Below are 21323 nucleotides of genomic sequence, written 5' to 3' on the forward strand. Positions count from 1 at the left end.
GGTAGGTATCTGTACCGCACGGCGAGAAAAGTGCCAGCCAGCGCACATTACACGCTTATGTACATCGTCGTCACGTCAGCCGGTCGCCATTATTTGCCCTCCCGGAAAGCTGTCCACTTATCAGCTGTATGCTAATTGGACATTGGTCGAACACAACGACGAAGGACCAGGAAACTGTAGCACGCTTCAACCGATGCCCATCGTACTGCTAGCTACCGAGCGTGGCGCGTTGTCGTCGTAAGACCGCTCAGATTTCATAATGCCCCCACGCAGACACGCCGGGCAGGGTCCAGCAGTCGGTGCTAAAAACGAAGAACCGTAAAACCGTGGTCCGTGCACCAGTTTAGTGGCCGCGTGTGTGGACGGTTGGAAGCATAACAGCACAACACGTCAACGTTCCAGGAAGAGAGCAAAGAAGAGGGAGGTAATAGAAAATTTACGTTGAAGGCTTAATCGAGTAAAAACGACATCGAATTAGACCCGGCACAGGTGTACCTTGCATACAACCTTATGGCCCAGAGTGCAATCGAATTATCTATATTTGAGGTATAGATAGATTGCATAGTAGTTTACCTTTGCCAGCTCAAATACAATACTATGTGCATCCATCTTGGCACCATAGATGTAAAATGGCTCACAACAGTCTGCTATATAGATGATTTTATATCACATCACTCTCAAAGCCCTTCAATACATTCATGAATGTAAATTGTTTCCAAGCCACTTGGCGGTAAGGGAAGATTATCTAACTCCACACATATCGAGGTTGTAGTATCGCGGGCAGGACACACACCTGACCATCGCACTAGGGTAGGTACACGACCATCCTAACTTACTAACCTTCCCTACTCTGTTCCCTACTTGTGTGCTCCGTCTTACGACACCAGCGATGGTTACGACCAACCAGGCACGGGCTTATCGTACCCGATTGCCCATACTCCGGCGGCCTAGTCTTAAGCCCTTTTTTCCTTTTACTACACCTTTAGCTCCACAAGACATCGCTGCAATAAACCTCAAGGGCTTACCAAAACAAAGCAAGCAAAAAAAACAATCACCTAGATGTGCATGCCGCTCACCCCTCGACCACAAACATACACGATGTTCGCTCATCATTTACCGACCGATAATAACACCCATGAGCGTCTCGATTAAACTCACGGGCCTGAATGGCGGCATCGTCACTTACTGCATACATCGCCGCTGTTTGTTTGTCAGTCGGTCATGAAGCCAGTGTACATACATATAGGCAAAAGCGCCGCGAAATCATCGCCCGCTGATGTCAGCATGTACACACAGAGGGAGACCCCACCTTGTCTGCTGTGTCTAAAACAGGTTAAGATTTTTGTTCATTGCTCTCCCCATTTCCAACCACTGTTCGTTTTGTGTGCCAACGCAAAGTGCAAGTTGGCGGCATGTTTTACCAGTTACCAGCGCTGAGAAATGATTGGAACGATGTGCTACCCTAGGGGATGGACGCCTAGGACGTTCGAAGGTCCGACGGCCTGCACGCATCATTGACTCTCCCTTTTAGTATGCATAACGTATGTAAAAAGGCGCCTTAGCGAACAGGAGCAATGTACATACAACATCATATCGCAACAAGTGACCATTGGATTAATTGACCTAAATTGTAAAACATCGCGTAAGCGAGCTCCTCCTCCTGATTGCAGCACACTGCATACAAGGGGAGCCATAAGTATAACCACCAGCAGGGTGGCTAACAGCCATCGTGAAGACTTTATGTAAAGATATTAATGAAACAAAATATGTTATGAAGAGTTAAGGGAGAAAACCTAAACCCAATATAACAAATCGAATAAAACACTATAGTACTGACCCCTGTCTACAATTACGCTACACTCATTACGCTTAATAAGAGCAAAGTGATATGTTTGTGAGATTGTCGCTATCGTCTAAATGAATACATCATAGATGCTGGCATTCTTAAGATACTAAAACTATACCTGGTTTCTATCCAGTTCGGAATCCATCGATTTAAACAGCATTAACTTCTCCACTAGGAAACCCTGAGCACCGTGGTCCGGGGATCTAATATAATTCGTTTCTCACGCACCATCGTCATTGACAACACATGCCACATCGCCTGGCTGAAGTTGACACTAGTAATACTAGGAGAAGAAGAACAAGTGATCACAAGAAACGATTAACAGTTCAAGATTCTTTCTTGCCATCGTAGCACGGGCATGGCGATGGCGTCACAAGATTGTCGGCTAGAGGAGCAATACCGAAATGATGAGGATTGGAGAACCGGTTCGGAAGGTAGTAGAGAATTGTTGAGAAGGATGATAGCTCAGCCGCTGGAACTGGAACATGGGCAACGGCCGTCGCACGGGCGTTTTTCGTATATATTATCGCGGAGCTGCCTTTCAACAGTTCCGGTGTATTGCAAACGAAGGTGGGTTAACAGCGTGAATTATGGTAACATGAGGCCACGATATGAGGAAGGTGTCTTAAATAGATGAGCAACTGTGGACACAGTGCAAGTTGATTGCTTCTAGAATAGATTTCAAATTTTAGAAGGCATCATTCATACATGTTTTCTTCTCTCCAGCAAAATACGCTAAACAAGTTAATTACTTCTATAATTCGCTACTTGAATTAGTTCAGGTGCATTTTCACGTTTTTTTTTTTGCGTTGACCGCAGAATTCATACAAACTCGGTCATTATGTATACGTTAAATTCGAACAGAAAAGACAAGTTAATTCTCCTAAAACAAATTGCAGCATTTTTTTATCGCTTCGAGAAATATTCATCGGACAGTAATGAATACGAAAAGCATTCGTTTAATCGTAAAGATTATTTTAACAATCAGGAAGACATTTGAAGCTATCAATATGTTCAATCAAGTAGAAGGCAATCCAAACTCAATATTACATTACGTGGAATTATTTTTATTAGGAGCTAATGCAAACAAAATTTTAACACTTTCTTCTGGTGTCAGCAGCGACCAACGTAGCGCAAAGAAAAAGTTTGTTGCACAACACTTTTCTTCTCAACTTTTACCATTCCCAGTTGTAGGAGGTAGATAGAAATTGAGCAAAACAATTTTCCTCGACGGTTTTATTTTTCTTTTTTACTTTCAGCAATCAATTTCATTCCGTTACAACGATTTTCGCAGCAGCTCGAGATTTAACGACTCCAAGATTTCATTTTCCCTGCTTCCACAGGTCCGCAAGCGAAGGGGGTGATTTTGAATGACTTTCGATCTTATGTTGTCGCTGCGTGCAAACACCCAAAAGTGATCTTTTGAGAAAGGGACATAATGGGAATTTCACAAACGACACAAACACACACACTCAACTCATTCATTCCAAAAATCCACTGTTCTCACAATAAAAGGGAAAAATGGCCGGAAAACTCACACTTTCAATTTGCTCCGGATCGCGATTTTGTCCACGACTCTTTTTTTTTTTTTTTTTTTTGTTCCACAAACTCTCCACCACCAAACCAAAAAGAGTTCTTCAATGATCGTGCGAAATGAAAGCTCATCCACTATGATTTTACTCAACTGTGATAGATACCGAATCCATTGGAAGGCTTTGTAAAAATGGCCAAAAAGTAGATTGATGACTGTTACCACTTATCTGTGGGGTTTATTTAGCCAACCAACAAAAGGTGTTGACGAAACTTTACCCGTGAACGTTTAACATTTTTTTACTAATATTGTGTTAGCGCATAGTAGTAGCATTAAAACATCATGCTGAAAAACACCCAGCCGTATTCTATTCTTAAAATCGAGTCGTCTCGACGTCGAGTTGATGAATTTTATGTGTTCATTTGAATGGAAAATACACTTTGGAGTTCATTTTCGCTACTCGAATCGAATCGAGTTCAAAATAGAATAAGCCTGATAATGTATATAACACAAACGCCTTTATAAAACATAAACTTTTGTTGTATTTTGTTACCAAATTCACGCATAATCATCTCTGACCCAAGAAAACTTCGGAGGGACAGAATATAACCGAACAAATTACAAATTTCCCAGGAAACCCTCGGCCTCACGCGCTTGCTTACAGCATGAACGATGTAATGAACCGATTACCGCCCTTATCGTGAAATATGTTCTTGTTATCTGTTTGCAGCAATAACGGCGCTTGTCTCCGAAGAAGAAAAAAAGATGTTTCCCAAAAAGAAAACCAGCACGATAAGCGAAAGCAACCTTTTTGCATTAAACGCTGACTGAGCTGAGAAGGGGAAGGTTTTAGTCACCTACGCACCACCATGCTGTGATTTTACCTTTTTGGCGGCGCAGGAAGTGGGTTGAGCTCAAAGAATACCCCCGCCGTCTACATAGTAATCACCTTCTACAATAAAGACGAGACAGTTCTTCGCCTCTACCATCTCATGCTTATCTCTCAAACCTTTTATTAAAAAACCAAGCTGTGCGGAATTTTACCAAAAGGGAACCGGAAAACCGGCCCCACACACACACACACCTTTCGGTCTGTTTGCACTGAGCAAACATCACTTACTCTTGCAATGGTTTACTTCTTTTCAAAAAAAATGCAGACCAATCCTCTGTGTACACTGCACTTCGTAGCGGTCAACGGACACGGGAAAAGAACGGAACGAACGGTAAGCTTGTCGGGCAGATGCTTCATCATCAACACATAGAATAAACTTCTCTCTCCTCTTTGTTTTCCTCAATGCCCTTTCAAAACAGCATATTATGGCTCGTCATGATCGCATCATTCCCAGAAGCATTTTCAGCACCCCGCTCTCCCGGTGGATGGTAGTGTTAGTTATGCACCCGGAAGTTTGAAGAGGCTAGGAACTCCGTGCTTCCCCTCATTCCCCACTTTCCGGTTGGTGTAATGATGGCTGTTGACTCATAACGAACACCTGCCACTATAAAGCAAATTCCATCACCGGCCATGACTAAGATGGCAATAATGTCGTCATTCAAGCTAGCCAGCAGCTTGACTTTGATAGAATTTTTAACGGGGTAAATAAGATAAGAACGGTTGTTGCAGATAAAGAAACAGTGATTAAAGCAAGTTTCTTGTTCGGGAACACTTTATACTTAATCCTGTGCCAATTGTTATGAAGTTCGGAACACATCGGAACACAAAACCTATTCCGTTAGAGAAAGAGAAGAAAAAAAAGTCAAAACTTCACAAGTCTCCAATGTGCCAACTTTTCATTCCATTTATGGCTGGCGATCGTAAAGCAATAAATGCCGGCCGACTATCAGACCGAGAGAATACCTTCCGTCCACCCTAAAGTTGCTAAAGGCAAAGGCAATTTAAAAAGACAACAAGGTTATCCTCCAGACGACGGTGCGCACCCTATTGTGTTCCTTTGTGCAAAAAAGGCACCGTGCCACCCAACAAAGCGATCCGCCGCCGGAAGCTGCAATTGAAGGCTGAAGGAAGCAGCCACTGAGCTTTCCGTGCCAAAAAGCACCCATTATCAACCTTTATCAGACTACCGACCGGAAGAAGAATGCTACCGGTCGCAGTCTAGACGTTGAATCGGAATCGAAATCAGAACCACTGAAGTGCAACAGAACTTGCTGTAGTTATCATCATCATCATAACTACCACCAACGGGAAGCAAAAGGCAACCATCATAGAAAAAGAGATGCTCTCCAATACATAGACCGAGCCAGAGTGCTCATGATAATGTTCTATTCGCATTAGTTTCCCACACTTCAGTGCTACGCTGTGCCGTTAGTGGTAGCACACCATTCGGCTATATGATGGGATGCTGCTGATGTCACTCTACTATAAGAGGGAGCCACTCCTCTACCTCCTATCCTGATCATCTTTCCCCCAACTTCACCACAACACAGCACACGCCAGCACAAACACATAGACAGTCTTCGGTTCGTATGCACCCGTGATGCACCCAGCGATAACGAGGCTTATCCCACCAACCAACCAACGACAAACGAAGATCGAAGAAATCTTGCTCGCTCACACTAGTGTAGCTTCTTGTACAGTGCGCAACATTCGTGTGCCGGTTCGACCCGTCCAGTTTCTAACTATAGAACCACTCCTCCTTCTCTTCACTCGTTGGTTGCAGTTGACGGAAAGATAACTTCCGTCTGAATTTTGGAGCTCATCGTGGGCGAAACGTATGCACGTATCAGGGAAGAAGTCGACGCGCCGTCAACAAAACAAGCCAGGGGAAAAAACTTGTCTTTTTTATTTTTTCCGCTTTTTCTCGATTTATTTTTGTTTCCCATTACCGGCTTCTGAGTTTTATGGACGTTAGATACACGGGGGGAAAATCGGCTAAGAGCAGGGAAATAAAAAAAATGGAAACAAACAAGTTACGGTACATTTCGTCGCTTAAACACTTACTTCTAGACACACGACTCACACACACACGATTTGGTTCAAGCTTTAGACACATTTTCCGGCATCCAATTTCCGGATTAAACTGGCAAAGAAATGCTTGGCTTTCCACCACCAACACAACTTAACATCGACGACACAACACAAAAACAGATCGTGATCGTGTACCGGCTCTGGCCTCGTTCCCGTTAGAGGGAGAGATAGTAGTAGCACCAGGAGGTGGTAGATACTGGTTTTTTTTAAGACACGCTAACACACAATAGTGTGGCGGATCTGGTTCGGAGTGTTTGTTTCCTTTGAGTGAGAGATGCCTACACACACCTTGACATTGAAACATTGTTTGCTAACGTTTTTTGGGTGTGTTTGCACTGGTGTATCTGTCTTGGCTGGCCGTTTTGTCAGACGCCTAAGACTGAGTGCTTTCGAGAAGGTCGTGTTCTAATTTGTTGTGTAAACAACGCACTGCCAAACGAGCTGCTAAATTCAGACATTCCGCACTCATCGTCAGTGATGATTTTAAAATGGTGAGGTGAAAAAAATCCAACTTTTTGGAATGATTAGCAAAATAAAGGTACGCATTGAATAACAATGTAGTGTGAAGCATAGGGAATTTAAAAAAATGACCAGATTTGCGTGTACAGTTACTAACTCTATCCAACGTGTGAAAAACAACATTTCCAAACTCAAATTCATTTGCAAGTTTAGCTTTAGATGATTTGATATCGCCGTTTTGTACTTGGTACAAGATAGCAGCACTGTCAACAGAGAAGCTAATTAGAAATTGACACCTTCAACATCAACACCCTCACTAGCACCTCGCTCAATTATTACCTTTTGCAATCACTCGTCGTCGTGTGTCTCACGTTGCTGACGGTAAGTTCTCCTACAAACAAAGTAAGTTTATGGCAAAAAAAAAAAATATATCCCAAAACAACTGCCATTAGAGCATGGACCAAACGTGGTCTCCCTCAATTGCTCTCGTACAGTAGGTGGTATATTTAATTTTCAAAGTGAACTTACTTAAATGAACCGTTTACAATCAGTATCTGTGTTCGCTCGAATGTATCTCTCCCTCATTGCACCAGCGCCCACATGCCATCTGTTTGTCCCCAGACGAGACTCGACAGACACATCAGCAGTGGCGTATCGCTACACATGATAAATGGGGAAATGGTACCAGCACACCTCCCCGTCCCAATGCTCTGATTAGATAAAGTTCACGCTGCGATTGTTAGACTCGAGGAACGCGTTTTTACTAGTATGCAATCAACGGCAACAACACATGACACGTTTATCTTATCTCAACGAACGGTCTCTATGGCCTTTGTCAGATATTGATCAGAGACATACACTGCAAAGTTTTGATTCAAAATTCAAGTTCGATTGAAAATCGTCTACGAGCATGATGTTCGCATTGTTCGAGAAAATGATAGAAAGTATGCCTTGCTTGCCCCACCGTCGAGCGTCTTAAAACCATTAACGCCTGCACTAAACGTAACGGCGCCACGACGTGAAGATGGATGGCTAAATGTTCCTCCTTAAATAAACAGCTCATCATTTTTGCCACAATATTCGCCCCAAACGATCCATCCGCCCACCGAACTTGGGACTGGCTGCACCACCATACGAAGTATAAAGAATTTCCCACACCAGATTTAATGGGATAAACAAGTAAAGAAGAGCCATATATCATCACCAGCTAAAATTGGTCGAGGAAAAGCTGCGCCCGATGCTTTGTATAAACAAAATACTTCTAACAAGAGCAACTGAGAGCTACGAGTTCCATCCAAATGATAGGACATCATGAGAGACAGAAGACACAACACATGTAAAGTTGTGTCTGAGTTACCCAAAAAATATCTATTATTCAAAACAAAACCAATTTTTGAACCATTCACCAACATTTTTACGTCGGTAGCAAAACGCACCATTAACGAAACGACAGGTTGTGCACAACTCTATCCCGACGTGGACGTGGCGTAAAAAACATCCCCAAAATGAGCGACTAATACTACTGCTGTACATAACAACAAAAGCGAGAGAGAGAGAGCATTTCGGGTTTTGCAGGTGTGATGTGTGTTGTGTTGTGAGATTGCGGAAGGTTAAAATTCGAAAGCAATAAAGCATCGCACACCGATAGTGTGACAAACGAGACGTTCAATCGTGGAGGAGAAAAGGAAGCTAAGAAAACGGGGGCCAGCAGACACACAGAAAACATGCTCAAATATGGCCGAATTCCTCAGCATGACCTCAGCAACAGGTCGCAACGGTATCGTCGTCCGCGGTTGACCGTCCGGCTGGCTCATTCACAGCCGTTGTGACAACCTTGAGAAGTTTTGTTGTGTGTGTAGTTGTACAAACATGACCGAACGAAGAGTGTGATCCACCCAAAACGACGAGTTGGACGCTATACGGCAGCTTAGTGTCAAATGTACAATGGTAACACATGTGGCAGGAAAGAGGTGAATGAAAAATAGTACATGAGGAAAAGTTTTTTGACCCGCAATCCCCACTTGAACACACTTACAAATGAATTACTATGCAGGCATGATATTAATGAAGACAACGAAAACAAACTCTATTCCATATTTTAAAATAATTGCGTGGTGCATGTTTTATCCCGCAATCTTAAGAGGAGAATATGGTTATTCAATATCACTGCGTTTATGATATAAGTTTATACAAAACTGTAACTTTGAGAGGAAACTACAACAATCTTTACCTTATGTTATATAGACGTTTTGCGAAAAAAATTAATCAAAAGCATCTCAATCACTTCAAACAGAAAACGAACAAAATTTCGATGCTAACGATGCCCTGTTTCTCGGACAGCTTACTTCTAGACAAACCGCTCCTCCTTTGTTTGCACAACAAATTAGAGACCCTGTGAAAGATAATGCAACAAAACCTCGCACGTTACAGTAAGCTCTATCAAATCGAACTGGATAAAGGCAAACATCAGAATATCATTCGAATTTGTTCACACTATAATATGACACGTAGCAATACGGCCTTTTTGGACCGTTCCTTCTGAATAAAAAACAATAACATGACACGTACAAGGGGAAACGTAGACCAATCGTAACAAAAGTGGGGTTAAGGTAACTCAACACCGATGTACCGATCAGCCTCTATCTTCACACCGGAGTGCCAAAATTTCAAAAAAAAAAACGATAGAGTAAAGCATTTTTTTTGCTTGGTTTTTCAGCTGCGAAGCGATTAGCTCTTTTTTTACTGCACCACACACAGCACAGACACACAAGATGCACACTATAACGCTGTTTTCATTCATGAGAACATATATTTACATAGCTGTACAACGGGCGAATGAAACTCCGCAATGCCTACATTTCTTCCGTTGAACATTTGCACAAGAATGCTAATAAATCAATCGTTTTCACGTAAAGCACTTGCGCAAACAATGAGCGAAACGGTTTCAGAGAAGCATAAGGATTTCTTCTGATCTAAACGATATATTTTATGCTGCTTTTATGCCTATGGAATGCTGTAGTCGTTTTTGCTCCTGACTTGCGTACATCATAGCAAATAATGTTATTTTTGAATAATAATAATTCGATTAGGTACAAGTTTATAAGCAAGTCAATTTCATGAATTAGAACAGAAGACACGATTTAAGTTCTTACTAAAAAAGCTCCTTCGATCTTCTCTGTCTAACCTTTTACTTATTTTTAAATTAAAATTATATTACGTCACTTCTCAAAAAAAGCTTTTTAATCAGAAAACATGCTTCTATGCCACAACCACGCCAAAGTGCGGCAAAAATAAACCCACACATAACGAACCCCGAAACAAAACCTCCTCCTGACAATCTAGACACGCAAATCGATCGAATTTAATTCCGCTCAATTAAAATGCCATTTCAGCACGGTAGAGCACACAAATTCGCGTGGCTCGCCGTATTGGCTGGGGCAAAATAAAGCGAACACTCTAGCTAAAAAGTTAGCCGTGCTTTTAAACACAAAAGGGGAATAATGGCATGCAATAAGATTGGCTTGGTAAATAAAAACTTTTTTATTCCATCAATTTTTTAATTTCGTACCCTTTTCGATCTTCTCAGCCCACGTAAGAAGTTTGAAGGATTAATTATAGCATCGAAAAAGAGTCATACAAATCCACATTACCAACAAAAAAAAAACGACGATACTAACATAACGAGATTCTCCCGCTCCCACCCACACTCCTTAAATTTTAGTTAACCAAAATAACATTTGCAATACAGTTTTGTGGGAGATATGTTCATTATTCAGCCAAGTTCTATGTGAGAACGACCTACAGTTTCCTCCTACTACGCTTTTTATAATTACTTTAGGCACAGATATATAACACATCCGAAATCTTGTTACTTCGAATAGAACGATCAATAACGGCGAAGCAATTGGAAAAGCTCTATTCGATCAAAACATTTCCTATACTACCTACTAAAATGAATCGGAGCTGTTATAGCTGACAACTTTAATACTGGCCGGGTCAGTATGATGCCATAGCGCACATTAAATCACGACAAAAGCACGCCATCTATTAAGAAAGAATATAGCATATCATATCTCGAGTTTATCACATGTGTCAGAGAGTGCAATCATCGAAAATGCCTACCTAATGAAGTTGGTATTCAATTGCATGGAGAAAGAATGACGCAACGATTGCTGCACAGTATTAGCTTGATGACAAATTACGTGACTTCACGTTCTAAGAGCTTCAACTGATGTTATTATAGAAAATAGAATAATTCCTTTCCGAAGATAGAGTTTCGTGTGCGTTTTTATTTAGGAAACATTAATATTCTTGAAACCATATTTGTGTCGTTAAAATACAATTCTTAAGTTATACGTTTACCGGCGACACATGTACAAATTGACGGTACCACTTTAGCTCAATTTAATTAATTCAAACCTCAAATGTGAAACACATGCAATCTTGTCCCGTTCGCTGTACAAGGCAAGATAGGAAGGATCAGTACAACAACCCTAGCAATAGCTAATCTAGTTCAAAGACGACAAACGAATTGATTTTAAACGTACGTGCCTCGATCTTGCTGTTGGTGGTAGCTTTGTTGTCTCATTGGCCATTTAGTTTAACAATGGTGGATAGTGACTGGCTTCGTAATCGCCCATGCCACGTAACGCTCATTTATTGTACCAGAACACCATTCTACTAGAATCACTACCAGCGGCGCATAAAACTGCTCAGTAATACATTGGAATCGCCAAACCAAAGTTGTCATTCCGGGCAAGACTCACTGCAGATGTTTTCGAGTCCGCTGCTGCAATACGAGACGATGGAGAGCCTGAGACATATGTTTCGGTTTGGATGATATGAATAGATAATTTTACAATTTTGATCATTGTATCATTGAAGTTTGAGTCGCTCGATATTAAACTCTTAAACTAGACTTCCTCAGCATGTAGTTAATATTAAACTGTTACTGAAATTTGGCATTTTCAATGTTGAAATGTTTTGGAAAATGTGTTCACTCTCCGTAAATACAATTTATGATAGAAAACGCATTTTTATAAACTATACTCTACTTATTTACAGTCAGTCCAAAAAGTATTCGTCTAGCTGAATATTTTACAGAAAAGGCGAATTATGGCCGCAATACGTATGGGGCGATAAAAGTAATGATGAGGTTTGATAAAGGGACCATCAATACACACGTTTTGTTAAAAAATAAACATTTAAATAGTGCAATAGCAACCAGAATACATAAAAAAACTAAAAAAGTCGTTTAAGGGGCGCGCAAAAAGTATTCGTCCATCTAGCTTTTTAATTATTTACACTGGACAAACTCTACGTAGACGTGAATTAAATTTATTATTATCAATCTGCTGGTGACTTCCTTCTAAATAATGCATTTCTGTTGTTTCAATTGGACTTCAAGCGGTCAGAGAGGCACTAAAATCGGGGGAGTTAAATGATTGGAGCATGATGGCGAACATCGTATATTTAACTTATGCATAACCTATCCTTCTCATTTTTGAAGGTTACAAAATGTGTGGGAGGCCTCGTTCCATCATTTGATCAGAGTTAGGCCATTTTTCTGACACTAATTGAGTGACAAACTGCCATGTAAGCAGCCATCCTTGACGGTTAATCTAACGAAAGCAGTGGTTTAATGTCCAAAAAATCAAATTTTACCAAGGAATCAGTGCATTTTGTGATGGCCAATAAGATCAGGAAAAGAGATGGGTCACATTTGGTTGATGGGTTATGCTGCATTTCATCGTAGCTGGTCATGTAATAGCTTGAATGAGTGAGTTATTACAAACATATTTTGTTTGAATAATACCATACACATAAAGAGGCCAAATCTGTTAAAGTGCATCAAATAATACAGGAATTTATTCCAAATTAGGCTCTACTAAAATATTAAAACATGTTTCCATCGCCAAGGTCATACGGCCGACATGTACCATAGCGAAAACAGTCTACTAAGATGCAGCAACAAACTCTCGTGTAACGGTAGCACCATGGTGTCATGATACTAGGACTTAGTGAGGAAAGGTGAGCTAGAAAAATGATTCAAAATGATAGGAGACGAGATGGGGAAACATATTAATACAGGTTTTAAGTACTTTGAGTCCCAGTTCTGAAAAATTTTACTTAATGATGTATTACATGTTTCAAGAACAGTCGAGCTGGAGAACATACAGGGCATTGTCATTTGCCCGAAACTCCAAACCAGCTGAAACCAAACTGATGAAAATGATTTAGAAGACTCTCACTATGATATCAGTTGCCATTTTTTCAATTGAACTTGGCCACGTAGTCCGGAAATGCAATATTTCTACCAGAGAATAATTGGAACAAGTCTTGTAGGATGAGTGGATCAAAAATACGCCTTTTTTAAGGTTCAAATGAGTTCTTGCGTTGTGCAAGTAGTCACCAATAGTTATAAATGCAATAAGAAACAAGATCAGGGCATTTTTTGATTCCATAACCTTTGTTTTCATACGCATATTACGCCAAAGGTCTGATGGACGAATACTTTTTGCGCGCCCCTTAAACGACTTTTTTTAGTTTTTTATGTATTCTGGTTGCTATTGCGCTATTTAAATGTTTATTTTTTAGCAAAACGTGTGTATTGATGGTCCCTTTATCAAACCTCATCATTACTTTTACCACCCCATGCCTATTGCGGCCATAATTCGCGTTTTTCTGCCAAATATTCAGCTAGACGAATACTTTTTGGACTGACTGTATATACACGTGTTTAGTTACTTTAGGATGTTTATCAAAAGATAAACTTAAAAGATTGCTTCGTATTTGATTACATTACTGTCACTACATTTATTTTCGTTATCTGAGACTTGTTCATTTCTCATCAATATATTAACACCATAGTCCCAATACCAATGTGAGTTTGATAAATCAATAGAAACATCACACAAGTAACATGTAAGGAAAAATGTTGCTTTTTTGGTACACTAGACAATCCAATAAGCCACGGTCGAGCTGCGAACGATACCAATAGCCGATTGGTGTGCAAAGCTCAACCCACCCTGGTAAGGCGCATGCGACACATCCATCAGTGCCACAGCAAATCCATCCTCGTATCATGAGTTGCGGTTCCACTACCTCACCCGCAAATACGTACGATCCATCAAATGTGCCATCGTCGGGTGACAACCCCCTTCAACCAAGGACGTTGAAACCCGCTAAGACGCTAGGAAGAAAGGTTGTTAAAGAAATGGCATTTCGGTTTCATTCTGCCTACGAGTGTACGCTATTAGGTTAGTCCAATTGTGCGCGAGCAATATTTGCTGTACAGCCCACAGACGGACGAGGTCTTTCGGGGCAAATAAAATGTATTTAAATTCGCACACAATACACAACGCACCAAGTGCCCACACGTACCGCCATTGCTTCCATGGAGCACACCTTCCATCCCACATTGAAACACACGTGGTCGTCGTTACGTATGTACGTTGGCACAAATATATAAATGTGTATTGAGTACCTCCCTTTTTACATAACCGCTCGGAAAGTACAGTGATGAAACAAAAACGCTAAGGCTCCACAATTCCTAGACACAATTCCAAGAGGATTTTTTGCGGCTTGAATAAAGTGCAGTGTAGGCTGCAAACCTTCGCGATCAGGCGCTCTAACCCAGACAAACAATCAGAGAACATGAGATGCCCTTACTGGTCTAGAGATGAGATGCCGAACATTGATGTCAAACGCATCGTTCTGCTCCAAGTTCAAATATTCGTAAAATGCTCCGTGGGATGACAGGGACACTAATCAAATACACATCGTCAGTCCATCTGATTGGGTATGGCGAAAACAAGCAACGATGCACAATGTCAATTCGTTTGGAATGTTATAATTATATTTTACTATTTCAAAAAGAACACAATTGTGCCCAGAGCATAAAGGGGACCTATAACACATCATACACATTTTGGTAATCAAAAATTGTCCAATTGTCCCACGGCAAGAAACGAAGCTAATAAATAATGCAAATGATTGTTAAATGCAGGAAAAATATTTCGATTTTTCCAAAAGGCCCTTTTCCCTCACTGTCATGTTTTGGTGTCTTTAAGGCAGTGATCCAGTGGAATAAACAGAAGTGTTCCGCAATTGAGTCCAAAATTGATTTAAAAAAAAAGCTTATTACAACACATATCGTAATTTTTTCCCCACAGCCAAGATTAAATTTTAAACAGGCATGTTTAGAAAATGATTTAAACATCAAAAAGCGTTGAACTAAGTGTGCTAAATATATGCTTTCAATATATGTGGGCCTAAAAAGTTTGAGGAACACTGCTTTAAGGCATCAATTGTCAACTGTAAGTTTGTTGTTTACCATGTTTTTTTTTTTTTTCTTTCCAAAACTGTGTGTCCAAAACTTTGTCAAATCAAGTTGCATAATCAAAAATTTAATGAACTATACAGTTAAAAAATTACAATTGTTGCTTTGAAATAGAGTAGGGTCTGTTATGATAACTCAAGTTTTAACGCACATAGAATATTGCCGTGAACAATATATAAAACTTCATTATTTTCTTATTTTTTGAAGAATATTGTTTATGCATAATGGAATTCATATTCATAACGACACATAAAATCGCAATAAGCAGTGACGTCTAATAGTTTTGCAGACATTGTCGTAATGTTTTACGTGCCTTATTGGCTGAGTAGTTCACTGGCGGAAGAATTGTCAGTTGCAAGATGATTATCAGCACTTTGATGTGTTTTATTGATTCTACAGCATTCTACTGCACTTCCCCTTGTAATAAACTGTTTTATAACATCTAATAACATAATTATCGACTGTTGCCGAAGATAGTTCAATGACTATCGATTTTACCTTACCTTGAAACTTTGCAGTACTCGCAAATCGAAGGCTTGTCGCGCACCGGTAAGAAGAGTCCATTCAATGCATGCCAACACTACACCAATACAAATACGAGTCGAGTTGATTGCAAGACAAACACAGCATTACTGAGGAAGAACAGGCGGCGAAAGTATCCTTGCCAAGATCCTTTTCAACGACCGGCAGACGGCTCCTTTTCAATCGTTTGCTCTGTTATCGTTTTGCAGCGCACTGGAAAATGTTTTTCGCTGCACGCCTTCACTATCGCACACGCGCGCACGCACACACACTAAACGAAAACTCCGGCGGTTCCTTTGACCGGAAAAATATACCACTGCCGGCCGCAGCCAAGCGGCGATAGCGGCGAATCAACGTCAAAACAGGTTGACAGGACGACACTGGAAGAATGTGTACGCGCACAGCACAGCTCACCCATACACACATACACACTGTTGGATTCTTCCTTTACCAACACACACTTACACACACTCACACCACATCATATTACACACTTATACACATGGACGCATAAGTACACATACACGTAGACGGCAGAGACGCACGGGTCGAAAGATGTTTGCGAAACTAAAGCGCATCTTCCGTTACGCCGCCGTAACGGACGTAACGTTGCTTCTGTGCGCTACCATTAGCATGCTCTTTCGCTCGTACCATCATCTGCCGCTAGCTTTTATCATACTTTTGCAACACATTTTCGATTTGCTTTCAATTCACTGTATCATACACCAAACTTTTCTCTTTTCCTTTGACGTTGCTTCAGCTTACACCCTTCAAATGATAGAATCAAATAATTAGCTTGCGGAATACTACTTTTTAATGTGCACTTCCTCCCATCCATCCACTCACACGCACCCAGACTTGGGCAGCCACAAACACACAAAAGCAAATAAAAAACTAAGATAGAAAAATCCTCGTTTTGTTTATGGAGATAGTTTTTGACACCTTTTGCACCTTGAGTGCTCTTATGATCAGGTTCAGTTCTTGCTGTAGAATATTTTCAAATGTTGTACAATCACATCAAAGTATTCGACTGAAAAATGTAAAAAAAAAGTTAATCGAAAATTATAACATTAATTTTATGATTGAGCAACTTAACATAATTAACAAGGTAAAGCAATACGGAAATGCAATAACTAAACCTTGATATAGTGACTCTTGCATGGGAGAATTATCATAAAGACTCAAATCCCTATAGACTGCTGATCGATTTATGGCATAACATAAATTACTTAATTTTAAATTACATTTACAATTACAAATTACAATTTTATCAACTTAAATTACTATAAACTCTTATATTATGATGATATCTTAGGAAAAGAAGATGGCAAGTGCTATATCTCCATATATATATATTTCCTGCCATATATATCATCCATATAAATATTTATAAAAAACAAAGAAAATCATTAAAAAAAATCAAACTCCTGGTTTTGGTTTTCTCAGCTATCTTTCATAAATTTTACTATTTATTGATCTTCTAATGATCAAAAACAGAAAACCAAAATATGGGACGTTGTTGTTTGCCTATTTTGATAGAGATTTTGGCCCAAAACGGTTTCGTTAGCCGCTTTAAATACATAAGCTTTCATCTAACTCTTAACATCAAAACTGTATTCTTTCTTCCCCGCAGAGATAGTTCAAACATAGTATCAATCAATTCAAAATATTGGTTTAAAACTTCAAGACGGCAGACTTCAGCTTGAACAGCTAAATAAAATGAATAGAACGATTTCGTTTCAATTCGAATAAAATTCAATCTCAGTTTGCCCAGTTACTCATTCGCATATTTGCAGCCAAATAATTGAAAACCCTCGAGCAACAAACCACTACACACACACACACACACAGAGCTACACTGCTGACTTCCACCGGGCTGTGAAAAGTGTGTGCGAGAGACTGCGACGGTTTCCTGGTGTGGCACAAACGACACGTAGAAATAAATAATCGTAGAAAACTAGACACGAGTATGTTTGACACACTCAATCGGATTGCGCAGCAAATGTCACTTTCACCGACTGCATCGAACGAACGGGACATACGATCAGGGTAGTATTTGGTAAGCAGTTCAAAAAGACGCAGTCATTTTCTTCATCTAATTCATTTTCATGCGCTAATGCCGTCGATAGAGTCCAACACTGTGCTACCAGTTTTTCTTTACAGATTCGCATCAAATCACGACTAATTTGTTGCCTGTATGAATTTCCTACTGCCTTTGTGTGTGTATGTGTGTGACGGTATGCATGTGTGTGAGTATTTTCAGAAGTTCCTTCCCATCGAGGGATGGTTTTCCTTCTCGCATGCTTTGTTCGGGAAGTGGCAATTTTAGAGTCGAAGCGGAGAGTTTGTGCTGCTGCGAAAGGAACGGCTTCAACCAGAAACAAAATTCCGGCAATAAAAAAAACGCGTTGTTCAAAGATGGAACGGAATGTTTCGCTTCTTTCCAGCGCACACACAGAGAAACGGACGGGGCAACACACGGCAAACAGTACGACGGCCACGACAACGAGGCGGAAGAAAACCACCGACGATGGGAAGAATGTGTGTACATACACATACTCGCCGCAGCTCTCGAGAAGGCACACACTCGGCGTGGTTTGCACAAACACAACGACAGTGTACTTAGGGAGTAAAGGAGTGATGGGGGGGGGGGGGGGGTCGACGGCGGCCAGCCCATACACACTCCACACACACGCGGCGGTGTTCATTCCTTTCGCAGGCTAATGAGGTTTCGTTGCTCCCTCTAAATATGTTGTTCACGCTCGAAAAACTGCACCGCCTCCACCGCCCTTTCCCATTTTGCCCGTTGTGCGCTCAGTACCGGACCCATGACGGCATCAGGGTGGGGGTGTGATGTGCAAGTGGTACAGGACCAACAAACAAAAAAAACAACAAAACACACCCTACTTTGGAGGCGATAAACGAGATGCCAGGATGCAAGGAGGGCTTTTCCCTAATATTTTCTTCCTGTCTACTTGGATGGAAAAATCGCTTTTGTCTCATTCTGTTCGGTGAGGCATATCACGTAAACCACCAACGGACGGCAGCATAACACACGCATATACCGCACAGCAAAAGGGGAGACAGGATGTTCTAAAAGCTGCATTACACATCCACCGCATCCGCACAGCACTGCCCCAAACGCGCGTTAGTCATCAACACCGCCCAGCCCCACACGGCGTACAGGAATCGCGAAAATCGGGTGCGTTTGGTATATGAGGTGGTGGTGATGCCCCCCGGGGGCTACATGAAACGTTATCACGTCACCAAAATTTTCTCCACACTAACATATTCTACACACGCACACACGGCTGGTTGTTGCCCGGTAGCGCTTGCGTTTTCCTATAACAGGGCGAATTTGCTCTCTGCGGACTCGAACAACACTAACTTTTCTCGGGCAATTCTGCTGCTGCTGTTGCTTACTTCAATCCACGCCAATCACACAACCCGCGATGTCGTCGTCGTCAACATCAGACATTTTTTCGCTGCCATTCAGACACACACAAACACACACGCGCGCACGCACGCACACGCAACACGGAACAGTGGTGTTAGAGCGATCCTCTACCCCATACACACAACACACGCACACTACTGCACCATTTGCTCGATTGGGCTCCGTGTGTGAAATGGAACGCGCTTGCCTGCACTGTACGCCCAGCAGGGCCTCGCGTCATGTTTTATGCGACGAAATGGAGATTACGAGCGAGAAATTGAGATTCACACCTTTTACACTATCCCGTTAACGTTTATCAAACAATTTTACCTTCAGTTTATTGCTGCAAACACGAACAATTCACAAATGGCGAACGTATACTGCCCCTGGCAAGCGGAGGAGTTGCACACGTTTCAACGCATACCTAGCGAGTCAACAGATTTTGCTGCGAACTGCGGTGAAGAATTTTCAGATCCTACTCTAGCGCTTTTTGAGCGTGGTCTAGTGTTCTCCCTTTCACTCTAGCGAGATTGCGCGTTTTTTTCTCTGTCGTTCGTTGTGCCATCTCGCCTACTCTAGCGGCAGACATACTCACGCACTCTCTCCCTCCTTTTTTATTCTCGTTTGCTTGTAAATCAACGTTTTATTACCAACTAACAATTGAACTATATGCAAAATATTTTCTTAAAAGTTAAAATATAGATGTCCAACATTGGTGACTCATTTTAAGGTGAAAAATGAACTTAAGTGCATGTCATCCACGCGATCCTTCCAGGTTGACCCAAGCTCACGGTTTGACAGCGTCAAGCTAAATTTGTCACTTTTTCCACGACAGCTGTCCCGTTTTGTTTACAAAATTATCTAGAAAATTTCGACACCGGTGCACAAGTGCTCGAACCTACTGTTTATATAATAATAGTAAACTATCCCTTCTCGGGCTTGTACTAGTTCAACTCATACAAACAACGATGGCCAACGGTCCACCAACGCGCAACCTAATGCGAATCGTGCTGGACAACTTTCTCAAATCGTTTCGACCGCGCCAAATGAAGGGCAACTACGTTGGGGAGGATTATTTCGGTAACAAATATTATGAAATTCCTCCTGATCCATCCGTCGGTCGGCGCCGTGCCTCTCGGTGGTTCGAACCTACCGCCAAGGAGGCGTACGATCAGGAGATTACTGCCGAATGGGAAGCGTGGCTACGTGGAAGAAGGTAAGGTCCATGAATCGGCCTGGGCTTCCTACTGAAGTTAGGGAAGACTGCTTGACCACAAGTTGAATAACACTTAGGGCTCTATTCACTTGCCAATTTATGCAATTCTTGAAATTCGGGATACTTATTATTTTGGGTTAAATCACGATTTATTAGTGCATTTAGAATTTCAATGTATTGTATCGTTGAGAGTTTCGGATATCGTAGACCAGCGTTCGGTTAAGTACGACTAGCAAGCCTTTGATTTGGTGAAGGCAGCTCTTAACCGTTCATATATTGTATATAACTCTCATACATTTTTAATTTTGGTTTATCTATTTGGCTTATCACGTGAAACTGTAAGAACCTTTTTTTGTAGAAATTGCATCTTCAGATCGCAAAGATAAGACTCTGAAGATGTAGCTTTTCTCAATGCATCACTCGATATGTATCAAATAGAGTGTAGAGTGTATTTGGTGGGATCAGAAGAGGCCGTTACATTATGAATTGTTGAAATTGGGTCAGACGATCACAGGTGACCTGTACGCAACACAATTAATACATTTGAATCAATTTTTTTGGGATTCATAAATTGCCTGAAAGATGGAAAAATGTTATAGCTTCTGACGGGCAATACTTTGAATATATTTATTGTAAGATTTTTCCACAATAAAGCATAAAATTTCGCTAAAAAATTCCGGGTTTTAAGTTAACCAATAATTGTTTTTTTTGTTGTGTGACACAGGAAGGAACCGCCGACGGAACAGGAACTGCTGAAAAATCTGGCCATTATGAAGATGAAAGAGCGCAATGCAGCCGAACTGGAGGCCAAGTACAGCAAACCAAAGGATGCGGCAGCACTGGAGCAGCAGAAAACGGGAATGGGTTCGTTCCCTCAGTACGACGAGTACGAAGTTATGCCTGGCAAGGGAAAGCACGAAAAATAGAGCGAACTTTTGCTGTTTGGTAGGCATTTGGAAAGCAAAAAGAGAAAAAACAACAGCACCGCA

The 21323-nt window shown here is 41.2% G+C and overlaps 1 protein-coding gene and 1 long non-coding RNA gene across 2 annotated transcripts; one reads left to right on the top strand and one right to left on the bottom strand.

Annotated features, from left to right (window-relative positions):
• Nucleotides 1–1975: 1975 nt before the first annotated feature.
• On the bottom strand, nucleotides 1976–19601 carry LOC121600037. Its single transcript, XR_006005777.1, has 4 exons — nucleotides 19449–19601; nucleotides 16535–16712; nucleotides 15664–16450; nucleotides 1976–2129 (listed from the first exon to the last, which is right to left on the bottom strand). It is a non-coding gene; the product is annotated as an uncharacterized LOC121600037 (long non-coding RNA).
• Nucleotides 19602–19959: 358 nt separating this feature from the next.
• LOC121598650 (NADH dehydrogenase [ubiquinone] 1 alpha subcomplex assembly factor 2-like) lies at nucleotides 19960–21303 on the top strand. The gene is made up of 2 exons (XM_041925783.1): nucleotides 19960–20334; nucleotides 21059–21303. Exons 1-2 carry the CDS (start codon nucleotides 20087–20089, stop codon nucleotides 21258–21260), a joined length of 450 nt encoding a protein of 149 aa, XP_041781717.1. The 5' UTR covers nucleotides 19960–20086; the 3' UTR covers nucleotides 21261–21303.
• Nucleotides 21304–21323: the final 20 nt, after the last annotated feature.

Source organism: Anopheles merus, chromosome 3L, assembly GCF_017562075.2.
Source record: "Anopheles merus strain MAF chromosome 3L, AmerM5.1, whole genome shotgun sequence".
Taxonomy (NCBI): Eukaryota; Metazoa; Arthropoda; class Insecta; order Diptera; family Culicidae; genus Anopheles; species Anopheles merus.